The 13,161-nt window shown below is 44.8% G+C and overlaps 1 protein-coding gene across 1 annotated transcript; it reads left to right on the forward strand.

Annotated features, from left to right (window-relative positions):
* Positions 1-1,220: 1,220 nt before the first annotated feature.
* PTGES (prostaglandin E synthase) lies at positions 1,221-11,513 on the forward strand. Its single transcript, XM_034436112.3, has 3 exons — positions 1,221-1,686; positions 5,142-5,224; positions 10,777-11,513. The coding sequence occupies exons 1-3, from the start codon at positions 1,579-1,581 to the stop codon at positions 11,021-11,023; spliced, it is 438 nt and encodes a 145-aa protein (XP_034292003.2). The 5' UTR covers positions 1,221-1,578; the 3' UTR covers positions 11,024-11,513.
* The last annotated feature ends 1,648 nt before the right edge of the window (positions 11,514-13,161 follow it).

Raw genomic sequence — 13,161 nt, forward strand, 5'->3', positions numbered from 1 at the left:
AAATTGGGCACCCCTGGTCTAGGTTAAACTTTTATGAGGACTCACCCGCCACCCAAACATTGAACAAAATGGAAACTTGTGGCCTGAAGCCGAACCTCCAGAATGAGAGATAATGAAAGACACCTTAAAATGCCAGGTGAAGGTGTGTCCCTGTGTGGGCCAACAATTGAATTGGCATTTTTGGCTGCTTTTATGCAGAGTGTGAAGGCATGCCCGAACAAGAAAGAAAAGTCCGATTGCCAGAAATAAAGATGGCATCATGCATTTTTTCTTGATCATCCTTCTGTATTTCGACACATTGCTTCCAATAATTCCGAAGAAGGTTTGCCCTGCATAAATGAGGTGGCTCTTAGCTGCTTCCTCATCAAATCTCGTTATGAAATTACTCCCTTTCCATTCAGTCCATAAAAGGGAATTGATGACCTGTCCTGGGCAATACATCTCCCTATACTGCAAAAAAATACACAAATAAATAAAACCCAGACAAAATAATCCATGTCAACAACAACGGTTCAGCCAGATAAACTCAACAGGTAGCTATCGTGGCTTGCCTTGACCTGGTTTGGCATGTTGTGTGAATGGGGCGGGGCTCAAGGAAACTGCAGTGTGAATTTCTTTGTCCTTTACCTGGGGAGGAGATTTATGTTAAGGCTGCTTATTCCTGCTCCTTTGTGAGTCCCCTAATTCGGTGGAAAGGAAACCTTCATCTCAAAATTGTGGAACTCTACAGATGGATGACCAACCTTGGCATTAATAGGTTGTGTGAATGCAAGCCACTCCGCTCTAAAAACTCAACAGGGGAAAAGCTTAGGCAAAACTGCAGGTGATATTGACATGGTACAGTGCACGGATGATGGTACCTAGTTTGGTAATAAGACGTCTGCAAGAAAACCACCAAGCTCAGAGAGCACCAAGGACCCCATAATTCAACCCTGAGCTACAAATATTCTCTTCTATCGTTAAGAAGCACACTTCAACAAACCCTGGTTTAGCACTCTGCCAAACCTTTCTGGGTCTGCCTGTTGCCCAAAACAACAACAAGCCCTCATTGATGGTTTGGCTGTCAGTTTCCACCCCACCAAGGCTAGGTCGGCCAAACAAAGCCGTCTCAGCGCTTAGGGTGCTAATATAACCCCCGTTTTAATCACTCAGAAGGGCCCCTGGAGGTCTTCTAGTCCAACCCCCTGCTGAAGCAGGAAGCCCTAAGTCTATACCATTTCAGACAAACTATTTCCATCCATTGTCTTGCCTTCTGGTGCTTTGGAGAATAGGGTCGACCCCCTCTTCTTTGTCTCAACATCTTGTTTTGTAACGTGGGGGAGGCAATATTCCCCAAATTTGATTCTAGTTAGATTGGTTTCTGCTCCGCCTCTGGGACAAACGCAGCCAGAAGTTACCGCGGTTTATTAACGCGTTACCCGAAGCGAAAGTGGCTGTACTCGAGGTCGTAAGTGGCGGCGATGTGTGGCTGATGGTGAAGGAGGGCTGATCCTCAGCCACCCCCTTCTTCATCGCCAGCCTATATAGCCCGTGCCAGAAGGCGTCCACAAACAGTCTCGTCCTCTCCGGCGGGCCAAAATGATGCAAGACGAGGTTTTTGCGTCTTTCGTTTTTTTCGCCACGCTTTTGATCCTGAAGATGTACGCCGTGGCTATCCTGACGGGGCAGGTCAGACTTCGGAGAAAGGTAAGCCCCAAAGGGACGGGGGTTGGTGGGCAGCGAAAGGAAGGGTCCTTTCCTTGCAAATTCTTTGGAAAGAGGAGCGAATTCCTGGCCGCGGGAATCTCGCACCATCACCGGTTGGACATCGAGCAGCCGTCTGCCTCTTTCCCGCTCGCGCCTGCCTGCTTTTTGCAGCTGAAAAGGGGGTGGGCGGGTGTTTTAGGGGGCGCAGGAGGTGTAACCACATTTGAGAGGTATTCTGGCTTCTCGGAGACTTGGGGTTCCAGAGCCCATTATCCCCAGCGAAGAAGCTGGGACCTTCCCTAAGAGGGGGGGGGAAAACAACAATGTATTGCAAGCAATGCTTTTCTCCGAAGGCGCAAGGAAAGGAATGTTTGAGGCTTTTAAAATATGGGGATTTTATTTTTATTTTTTTAAAATATTGTTTTAGGATCCAATCTGTGCCGGTCATTGGGACAAAGAGGTTCTAGCTTTCTGGGAATTGTGTGCTGTGTGTGGTATTTATATGGTGGCTGTTGGGTGAAGCTTTTGGGATGTCGATTGGGGTGTTGATGCTTGCTAGTAAGTGGTTTATTAAGCCACCATATAAATACCACACTCAGTCTCAGAGTAGCCCAAGGCACATAGAGAAGTTCCCAGAGGATGAGCTACAGTGTGACTCCCAAAACTTGGCAGAATAAACCTCTGGTCCCCCGTGACCCGGGGTGAAATCCAGCAGGTTCTGACAGGTTCTGGAGAACCGGTAGCGGAAATTTGGAGTAGTTCAGAGAACCGGCAAATACCACCTCTGGCTGGCTCCAGAGTGGGGTGGGAAGAAAGATTTTGCAATATCCTTCCCCAAGGAGTGGGGAGGGAATGGGGATTTTGCAGTATCCTTCCTCTGGAGTGGGGAGGGAATGGGGATTTTGCAGTATCCTTCCCCTGCCACGCCCAACAGCCCTTCCTGCACCCTCTGGCCTATTCGGCTTAAAAGGATCCTGCAGGTTCTTTCCATTTACTTAAATCCCTGTCTTTGCAACTTCGATAGAATTAAATATTTATGCGAGATGCCCAATTCCATCTTTTGGGAATACGACTCCACACTGTATTAGAATCCTTAGCTTGTAATATTCTAAAATGGGATTTTTGTGTGCAAATGATTTGAAGTTAGAGCCAAGCTGGATAAAACCAGATCCTGGAGCCTTCTTTATTTCTAACAGTGCCAGCACATAAAAGAAATATAATAGCTTTTTTTAAAAAAACACTGTGTTTGGGGATTAAATAGAAGGCCAGGTGCATAACTCCATGGCACACCCGACAAAGATTGTCTCATTTTAAAAACTTGTTCATGCTTGGATTTAGGCATGGAGCACTCTGTATTTCCTGTTTAAATGGGCCATTTGGCATTTGATGCAGAAATGTCTAAATTCAGCCCTGGGGATCACCAGGCCATTAACTCTTGATTGCTCTGGACCTCCAGTGATGGACAACTTCTGGAGGCAAGTTGTTCCACTGGTTAATCGTTCTCACTGTCAGGAAACTTCTCCTTAGTTCTAGGTTGCTTCTCTCCATCCTCCATTCTCTCCATAGGTTGCTTCTTTTCCTGCCTTCAGATGCTTTGGAGAATAGTTTGACCCCTCCTTCTTTGGGGCAGCCCCTCAAATATTGGACCACTGCCATCATGTCACCCCAATCCAAAAAAACCCAACCTTGCAATTAGATTTTATTAAATGCAAAGAGGGAGCCCGTGTTTTTCCACCCTTGCAACCCTTAAGAGGGGTGGACTTCAACTCCCAGAATTCCCCAGAACGTAACAGTCTTAAAACTCTTGTGCAACATTGACGTCATCTGAGCTCCGGTATTAAATTTAAACCTGACCACCAATATATTTTCCTACCATGGCTGACAGCAAAACAGAAATTACATCAGTGGGAATTTTTTTTTTTTATTGGGGATACCACGACATTTCAAAGTTGGGGTTTTTTTAAAGTGTTGAAACGTGAGATATTCAAATAGTTTTCTTGGAAAACTTTTTTGCAGGGAATGGCTGACGTCAATGCTTTTGCAATCTGGCTTTATTCTTTAATAAGAAGCAGCTGTTTTGAAGTGGTAGGAAGGGGTGTAAGATTTAAAGATTGCCAAAAAGGGACCATGGCTGCTGTCGGGGGGAGGGGATGGAGGAGGGGGGTCCTGCCGAGAAGCCGATAACCCTTCATAGCAAGAGAAACGAGCAGCGGAAAATAAACCCCCCAGCCTGTCTTTTCAGGATTCATAATCCATGAAGGTTTTAAAGCAGGCATGAGGAGGAACTGTTTATCCTTGCGAGCAAAGTTATGGCTTTTCCTCTTGAGCTCTCTTGCAAAAAGAAGAGCTTGTGTTCTAGCTTGTTATGGAGGAAATAATGTATATTTCTTTTAAAAAGCCCTCTGCAAGTTTTGGAAGTAGGCAAAAACAAAAAAAATTGGCTAAAATGGTCTCCCCCACTTTTTTTTTCTTTGCTGTGGGCAGATCTCCCCTTATTAAATGTAGTATTTTGAAATTGATATCTCCCTTTGCAGAACCAATAAAGCAAAATGCAAAACTTGTGTTTGTAATGGCAAACTTGGCTTGCCCTGAAATACTAAATGACGCTAAAACGTACAAATTAATAACTAATGAAGCCTAGAAAACATTGTGGGGTCCTTGGTGTTCTCTGAGCTTGGTTGTTTTCTTGTGGATGCTTCATTTACCAAACTAGGTAACATCATCAGTACTAGGAGAGAGTGAAGAAGAAAGATTGGACACCCATTTGTATGGGGTCTCTTGCCTTGGGGCAGGGGGTTGGACTAGAAGACCTCCAGGGTCCCTTCTGAGTCTTATGATTCTATGTTCTAATCTATTTAATTCTCGTAATTTTAGCTGCATCTATATTTATAATTGGTTTCTGTACTTCTATTTTTAATCCGGAGTCATTCTGGATAGCGAGATGGGCAACATATGAATTTAAATAAATAAATGTGCCCCCCGCAGGGCATATGCTCCTCCCTGACCCCCTAGCTTTCTCCCTGCAGGGACTTCTCTTTCCAAGGAGGGGAATGAAACCATGCCCATCTCTTCCCTTCCTTCTCCTCCCCACCATTGGACCAGGCCCAAAATTCGTATCTCAATCATTTCTTCAGGCAGAAGTGCCACACCTTTCCCGGATGTTTAGGTTTGATAAGATATTAAAAAAATTTACTAGATGGGGAGAGGCCACTCTGAGAAGAACAGACAATGGAGGTTGCTTGTGTCTGTTCTGATTCACCACTTACTACATGGAGAATATGAATGAATGGTAGGAGAACTTCTCCTTGATGTCTATGGAGATTCTCGGTCATCCCAGGTCATAGTTGTCCCAAAAAGGTGCTTTTTGTGTCAGAAAAAACAAAAGCGCCATCAGTTGTGATTGGATGAAGGTTCTCCTTGGATGTTCATTGTCTTCTCCTTCCGGTCCTTTCCAGGCCTTTGCCAATCCTGAGGATGCGCTGAAACATGGTGGCTTGGAGTTCCACAGAGAAGATCCCTATGTGCAGAGGTGTCTTAGGTAAGTCATCCTGGGGGGGATCAGCCATGGTCAGCTCAGCAAGGTAGACCAGACAAAGAAACAGGCACCATGTAGGCCTACAACTACTTTGATTAGAATAGCTCTAGTGAGAGAAACTTTGCAAGCTGAATCGGCTTCTCTCCTCGCCTTCTCCTCACTCCTCTCATCTCTTCTCGCTCCTCTCTTCCCTCCTCTCTTCTCTCTTCTCCTCATTCCTCCCTCTCCTCTTCTTTTTCTTCCAGCATCTCTCCACTATGCTGTGGATCTGTTTTTCCTTGGGGGAAGGATCCTTCTCACCTCCATCCTCCATCATCAAATTAACCAAGGATAATCTGGCTGGCCAATCAATTCTATCAAGCCAGTTTTGACCTTCTAGCAAGACTTTGCCCTAAGCCCATAGGCTCAATCGTGGCTTGTCTGCTGTGGTTTAAGGCAGGCCTGAGACCCCCCCGCTCCCTAAGGGCTGTGGGTGTCCCCCAAATCTTTTGGGAGGATCTCTAGAACCTTCCCCCATCGCTGGAACTGGGTCCCATCTTTTCAAAGCAAAAAAATTGTGTGCCAGACATGAAGTTTGTCTTATCGCCTAATAAACTTTGATTTATCTGAAAGGGGATAGCCTTGCATTTCAAAGGGATGTGATTAATTTTGCAACCTTCCTATTAATCAGTCCGATTTCCCACAGTATATCCCTTAGAGTAATATTTTTTTCCCCCTTTTTGTTAGTATTCAACCCTGGGTAGAACGACCAGAGGCCCCTGATGTAAAAACATCCTGCCTTGTGCAATTTCAGACTTGTAAATCTCTCCTTTTCCTGAGTGAGGCTGGCGATGACAAGACTGATCTGAACAGGAATGTAAGTCCCAAGTGCCAAGGAGCGATGGGCGTTGAGTTCACGAGGCATGCAACCCAGGTTAACAAAGCATTTCCCCCCCCACCTGGCATTCTTCGCCTGGTTATTTAGCAGGCCAGAGGTTTCTTTTTTTTATATATACCCAGGTGGCCTTTTATGTTCTTTTGTAAAAAATATTTAGGAAATAGGGCCTGCCTGTGAAAACTGCCTCTCCTTGTTCCTCCCCGATAGGCCATTTATGGTCTGTTGCAAAATAAAGAATACAGAAGAACAGAACTGGAAGGGAACTTGGAGGTCTTCTAGTCCAACCCCTTGCTCAAGGAGACTCTATAACATTTCCAATCTCTTCTTGAAAACCTCAGTGATGAAGCACCCACAACTTCTGGTGGCAAGTCGTTCCACTGGTTAATTGTTCTTGTTGTCATGAAGTTTCTCTTCCTAGGTTGCTTCTCTCCTTGATGAGTTTCCATCCGTTGTTTCTTGTCCTGCCTTCAGGTGCTTTGGAGAATAGGTAGACCCCCTCTTTTCTGTGACAGCCCCTCAAATATTGGAAGATGCTATCATGTCATCCTTTTCTCCATTAATCTACACATATGTAGTTCCCTCAACCATTCACTGATATAATTTAGCCTCCAGTCCCCTCATCATCTTTGTTGCTCTTCTGGGCACTCTTTCTAGGGTCTCAATTTTTGGGAGGTTGTATCGGTGACTAAAACTGGACGCAATATTCCAAGAGTATAAAGTGGTACTATCACTTCTTGGGATCTTGATTCTGTCCCTCTGTTGATGCAGCCTAGGATTGGGTTGGCTTTTTGGGCTGCTGCCACACCCGGCTGGCTCATATTTAAGTGATTATCCACTAGGACTCTCACAGTTATTATTACTGAGCCAGGTACCACCTACAGCAGATCTCTACATTTGGCTTTTCGTGCCTAAGTCTGTAAACTTTAAACACTTTAATCCTCGACCAGGGGAATAATCTTGATTTCTCCAGGCAAGAGAAAGGAATTTGATTGAGGAAAGGAAAGCAACCCTTGTTTATTTAACTTTTAAAATCTCCTACGTTATTCCTCCTCCTCCTCGCTTCTCTGTTCTTATTCCAGCCAACGGTCGCAAAAAAAGAAGTTTGTTCTAGTTTAGGAAACTTCAGAGAAAGCGACGGAGCTTTGGGGAAGATTTACAACATATTGTTTGCTTTCAGCTAAAATGTTGGCTCCAGATTGCAAGCTAAAAAAGTGGGATAGGATTTTTCAGCTTGGTTAGTTTGCAAAGAACGTGGCCTCCGTGGCTGAGGGCTGGCTGGCATTTGTCCAGGACCTGTGGCATTTTGCTGGACGGCCCCTCCCTTTTTTTTTTTTTTTTTTGTTGCAAAGCTTGAGGGGAGACCCGATGGAAAAAGAAACACCTTTTAAACTTAAGCTTTTTTGCTATTCAGTGAATTGACTATAATTAATGGGATTCCTTCCAGCGTGTTTAATTGTGTTTTCTGCAGCCTGGCAATTCTGGTTGGAGTGGGGGAAGGAAAACCCTGGGAACTCAGGCATTTTTCAAAGAATTGTAGAATCAAAGCGCTGGAAGGGTCCTTGCAGGTCTTCTAATGCCTGAGCAAGAGACTCCCAGATGAATGATTGTCCAAACATTTCTTTAAAATCTCCAGGGATGGAGCAACCACAACTTCTGGTGGCAAACTGTTCCACTGGTTAATTGTTCTCACTGTCAGGAAATTCCTCCTTAATTCTAGTTGCATCTCCCTTGAATGATCTTCTACCCATTGCTTCTTGTAAAGACCTTTTCATTTCTAGTTCGATGAAAAGAAAGACTAGGGATGACATGATAGCACTGTTCCAATATCTCAAGGGCTGCCCCAAAGAAGAGGGAGTCAAGCTATTCTCCAAAGCCCCTGAGGGCAGGACAAGAAGCAATGGGTGGAAACTAATCAAGGAAAGAAGCAGCTTAGAACTGAGGAGAAATTTCCTGACAGAACAATTAACCAGTGGAACAACTGAAGTTGTGAACGCTCCAACACTGGAAGTTTTTAAGAAGATGTTGGATAACCATTTGTCTGAAGTGGTGTAGGGTTTCTTGCCTGGACTAGAAGACCTCCGAAGTCCCTTCCAACTTTGTCATTCTGTTATTCATTGGACTAATACAGGTTGTCCTCCACTTACAACAGTTCATTGTTCAACGTCACAACAGCATTGAAAAATGTGACTTCTGACCATTTTTCACAGTTGCAGCCTTTGCAACCTCCTCATAGTCACACCATCAAAATGTGGATGCTTGGCAACTGGCTCATATTTATGATAGCCAGTGATGATGGAGAAGAACATGTGAAGGAGGCTACTTCATCACCTTCTCAACTCTCAGAGACATGGAGAGCACAAGCAGGAACTGAATGGCCTGCCCATCAGGAAAAAAAAGAGAAAGTTGAGGGAGACAATTTAATGATCGAAGTTCAAAGGCCTTGGTGAAGTGATTGGATTGTTTTCCTTCTATATTTTTAATGTCTTGACGGTTTTTCTTTGTTATAACCTCCGTGTAACCCAAGGAGAACTTGTTGTAACTCATTCTTTCTTCCCCAGTATTTCCTCCCTGCCTTGAGGGCCGAAGAATGATTTACACTCTGAATTTCCTAGCCAAAGAGGGCAGAGTTTCTCCAAAGTATAATACCTAGGCAAGAAATCCCTTAATTAGGTCATCAGAAGGTTAATCTTCAACAACACCAACAAAATAGCTCTGTCTGAGTTGTGTTTATGCCCTGGGCTGAAATATGGGCAGGAAGTAGCTGAAGTTGGGTGCCTTATTTCATAACCTTGCCTTGTTTATATAATCTCCCATTAACAACTTTGGGAGATGGCCAAAGGTGGGTGTGTCCATGAATTTTTGTCAAGCGATCCCGCAAGCTGCGAGTCCCTCTTGATTCTTTTTATCTCTACCGGACCCAGTTGGCGTAGCAGATAGGGAATCTGCCCTTGCCAAAGATGGCTGCAAGACCCACGGGAAATGGCTGGAGAGCACCACTGTGATAGCCGTAGATTTATTTATTTTTTGCCTCTTCGGTGAATGGAGGAGGTGGGGATGGAATCCAGTTGTGGGTGTCATTCCATGCAAGCTTAGAGTTGAGGAGCTTATTTTGGCCTTGAGCCTTTCTCTTGAAGTTGAACCTAGACAGTTGAAGAGCTTCATTTGACCTTGAGTCCTTCTCTTAAAGTTGAACCTAGAGATTTGAGCTTCTTTTGGCCTTGAGCCCTTCTCTTGAAGTCGAATCTAGACAGTTGAGGAGCTTCTTTTGACCTTGAGTCCTTCTCTTGAAGTTGAACCCTAGAGGGTTGAGGAGCTTCTTTTGACCTCAAGTCATTCTTGAAGATGAGGCTCCTGGCCAACTGTACATTTGCGTGGATAAACAAAACCCATTTCAGAGGGATTTCTCATTGCCAAGGCTCCAATCAAGTGGATTTATTGGGTGTTTATCTGTCTTGCAATAACACAGTGGATTACAGACATGAGCTTTTGCCTCAGATGCCGTGTTCTCTGGCCCATGAGCTGTATGCAGAGAGACTTATGTAAAAATCCCAGGCCGGGCTCTGACTTCTGGGAAGGATTTGCATGGTTGATATTGTAGACGGCAGGTATGCAAAGACCCTTTGGATTTTTCGTGGAAGTTGTGAGGGAGGAAAGTACAGGCAATCCTTGACTTGCAACCATTTTGTTTAGTGACTCTTTGAAATTGCAGCAGACCCGAAGAAAGTGGCTTATGACCATTTTTCACATTTTTGACTGTTGCAAGATTTTAATACATAAAATGATTTTAATACATAAACACATAATACATAAACACCATTCCCTTGTTACCTAGTTTGGAAATGAAACGTCTGCAAGAAAATAACCATGCTCAGAAAGCACCAAAGATCCCTCATTTCAACCCCAAGCTGCAAATATCCTCCTTTATGCAAATGGTCATTAAGCAAACCATTTTGTATGTAACCATTTTGGATGTAAGTTGAGGGCTACCTGTACAAACCTTTGCTGTTGGCTGTCTTCCATAAATCCTCAGCTTAGTCCAAAACAAATTCTTCATACCCTGTCCCACAGTCTTATCACCAACTTTTGATGTCTTTGGCAACCTGCCAAAGGCTTTTCTTGGAAAAAACCCCACAAAGTTCAAGAGACGCTGACAAGAAGCACTGGGATCAACGTTGCTTTTCTACACAGAGCCCAAGAGCCTTTGCTGCTCTTTTAAGCCTTCTGGGAGGGGCAAATCATCTTCTGGTCTTACTCCTGAGTCGTCCTTTTTGCTTTAGCTGTTCTTGCCTTCTGGCAGCTCTGCACATGTGTGTACTAGGAACAGGCTCCTCCTCTGCTGTCTGCCTCTGGAGGCTCCGGAGTCTGCACATCACTCCCAGATAGCCCTGGCCCCATCTCTGCCTCCGACACAGAGCCCTTGCCCGGGCCTTCCCCAGACTCCAGGACTGGCCCATTGTCCTCCCCAGCCTCCTCACTGTCTGACTTGGCTGCCAGCTCCGCAGGCTGCTGGCGGACCACAACACACCTTTGGGACTCCTCTGAATCTGCTCTAACCTGTCCATCTTCTTCTGGAACCCCATAATAGCACCCAGAAGCTCAGGTGAGTCTTCCCGATGTTGGGTCTAAAAAGGACTAAGCCTAATCAGGTTCCTCTTCTGTGTCCTTCTCTTGTCTCCAGACTTCATCGCAACGACATGGAAAATATCTTCCCGTTCCTCTTCATCGGGGCTATCTATTGCTTCCTGCATCCCAATCCGGTGGTGGCTCGGATCCACTTTCTGATTTTCTTCCTCGGCCGGATGGTTCACACCGCAGCGTACCTCCTCAAGCTGAAACCACCCATCCGGTCCATGTCCTACAGCGTGGCTCAGATTCCGTGTTTCTCCATGGCTTTGCAGATCCTCATTTCAGTGATCAGACGCTAGTGAGCGTCCGTCGGTGGCCTTCGTCCCTCAGTGGCTCTTGCATGACATTGAAGGGAGGACGTTGAAGGGATAGCAAGAGTTCAAACAGAAGTAATAAATGTTTCACCTTATGGCTGAGTTATTATTAACTAGTTCTGGCTTTTCTCTCTTGAGAGAAAAAGACTAGAATGGATGGATTTCTTTATCTCCTGGTCTCTGCTTGTAAGGCGTGGATGATAATTTTGTAATGTCCAGGTTTGCTTCGGAGAAATGTAAGATGCGGGCAAGCCTGAACCATCACAACTTGGGTGGGTGTGAGTGAAAAGAGTTTTTCCTGCATCAGTTGAAGGATGAAATACTTTCTCATCTAGATCTAACCTCCGCTGAAACCTCTCGAGGTGCCCATTCCAGCGACGAGATGTTCAGAGTCCAGCGTGGGTTGAGTTACGGACATGTCTCTTCATATTCACACCGTTTGTAAGGGAAGAAATAAAAACAAAATTAAAAGATATTTGCACTCCTGGCATTTTTCCATCCCCAAGCTTTCTTAAATAAGCTTTGCAGTTGGCGCTGAGTTTCTTTTAAAAGTTGGTGTAAAAGCTCTTGTTTTTAGAGGACGTTTTTCTCAACCCTCTCAAACTTTCATCCGGCTATGTCTTGGAGGCCCTTCAGATTGGAATTGTTCAGTTCCCAGAATTCCCCAGTTGGGGAATTCTGGGAGTTGGAGGAGGTCCTTCAGAGGCATAGATTTCTAAGTACAGATTATCAGATTCTCAATAAATGTTAAGAGGGGGAAATGTCTAAGCGGAAAAGCAATTAGATGGTGGGACCAATGACCCACAAGAGTGACTTCAAGTTTGGGTGAATTCAAGCTGAGCCAGGACAGGTATCTCTCAGAAAATCTTGAATTCTTTTCCTGAGTAGCAGGTTGTACGGGAAGTCCTCTTCCAACTCCGTGAACAAGTGTTTACTATGTGTGTAGGTACTGCTATTTGTTGTAGTTGTTTTACCTGGCAACCGGGTTCATACTTGAATGGGAGGCCACTTGGAGATCTTCAGGCCGCAGCTATCACCACTCACTCATTTCATCGTGAAGGATGAGCTCTTTCCTCCAAATGGAGCCTTTTTTTGGTGACTCATCAGCCTCTCTGCTCGCAGGCCCTCCTGGCTGCTCACCCATCTGCGCCAAGCACGTCATGGGAAAAACGGGGTGGTTGGGTTCCCAAGAGGATGTGCAGAGTTCAGAGCAAATCTAAAGTAAAAGAGAGCAGGAAGTGAAATAGACCAGAAACCCTAGAGCCGTGCTTCTAATTTATTTATTTTTAGTAAAGTTTCTTACCTGTATGTCAATAAAGGTTCTGAGTCATCCAGTTAAAGTTATCGAGAACTTTTGAATCACGGCTTCTTCTCTATTAAAAAAAAAAGGCCAGTTGCCATGACTCAACTTCCAGATTTCTCACCTTTAGTTGCCCCTCCCTGAATGGAATGAATGAGCTGGGAGGGACCTTGAAGGTCTTCTAGTCCAGCCCCTTGCTCAAGCAGGAGAACTGACAGTATTTCAGACAAGTGACTGTCTAGTCTCTTCTTAAAAAACATCCAATGATGGAGCACCCACAATTTCTGGAGGCAAGCCCTCCCCCTGGTTAAGGTGGAAGGATGTGGACACTCGTCCTTCATCCCCACGAGGGGAAAATCCCTAAAATAAAACACTCAGAAATGATTCCGTATCTGTGTGTCCACAGGGAGATTTTTGCTGGCTGCAAACATTTTTCTGAAATGTTCATTATGCATTGGATGATGCAACACTGCCCTCTAGTGTGTGTCTCTCTCTCTACAGCTGGCTATGTTATATTGAATTTTTTTATTCTTTTACTGGCAATGCTAAAATCACATTTTAGATTTAACAGATTAACAGAACTGGAAGGGACTTTGCAGGTCATCTAGTCCAACCCCCTGCCCAAGCAGGAGACCCTACATCTGCCTCTACCTAGGATCGAACTCACAACCTCCTGATTGTGAGTTAAGAGCTCTGCCTCTAGGCCACTGGGTCTTGTATATAGATAATTCCCAGAAATCAGTGTTGGATTCCAGAAATGGACTGCTAGGAATTATCCTATATATGATCACAAAAGAGCCGGTTTTGTCTAGTGGCTAAGGCA

The sequence above is a fragment of the Pantherophis guttatus genome, chromosome 16 (genome assembly GCF_059756535.1).
Source record: "Pantherophis guttatus breed Tessera chromosome 16, ASM5975653v1, whole genome shotgun sequence".
Classification (NCBI taxonomy): Eukaryota; Metazoa; Chordata; class Lepidosauria; order Squamata; family Colubridae; genus Pantherophis; species Pantherophis guttatus.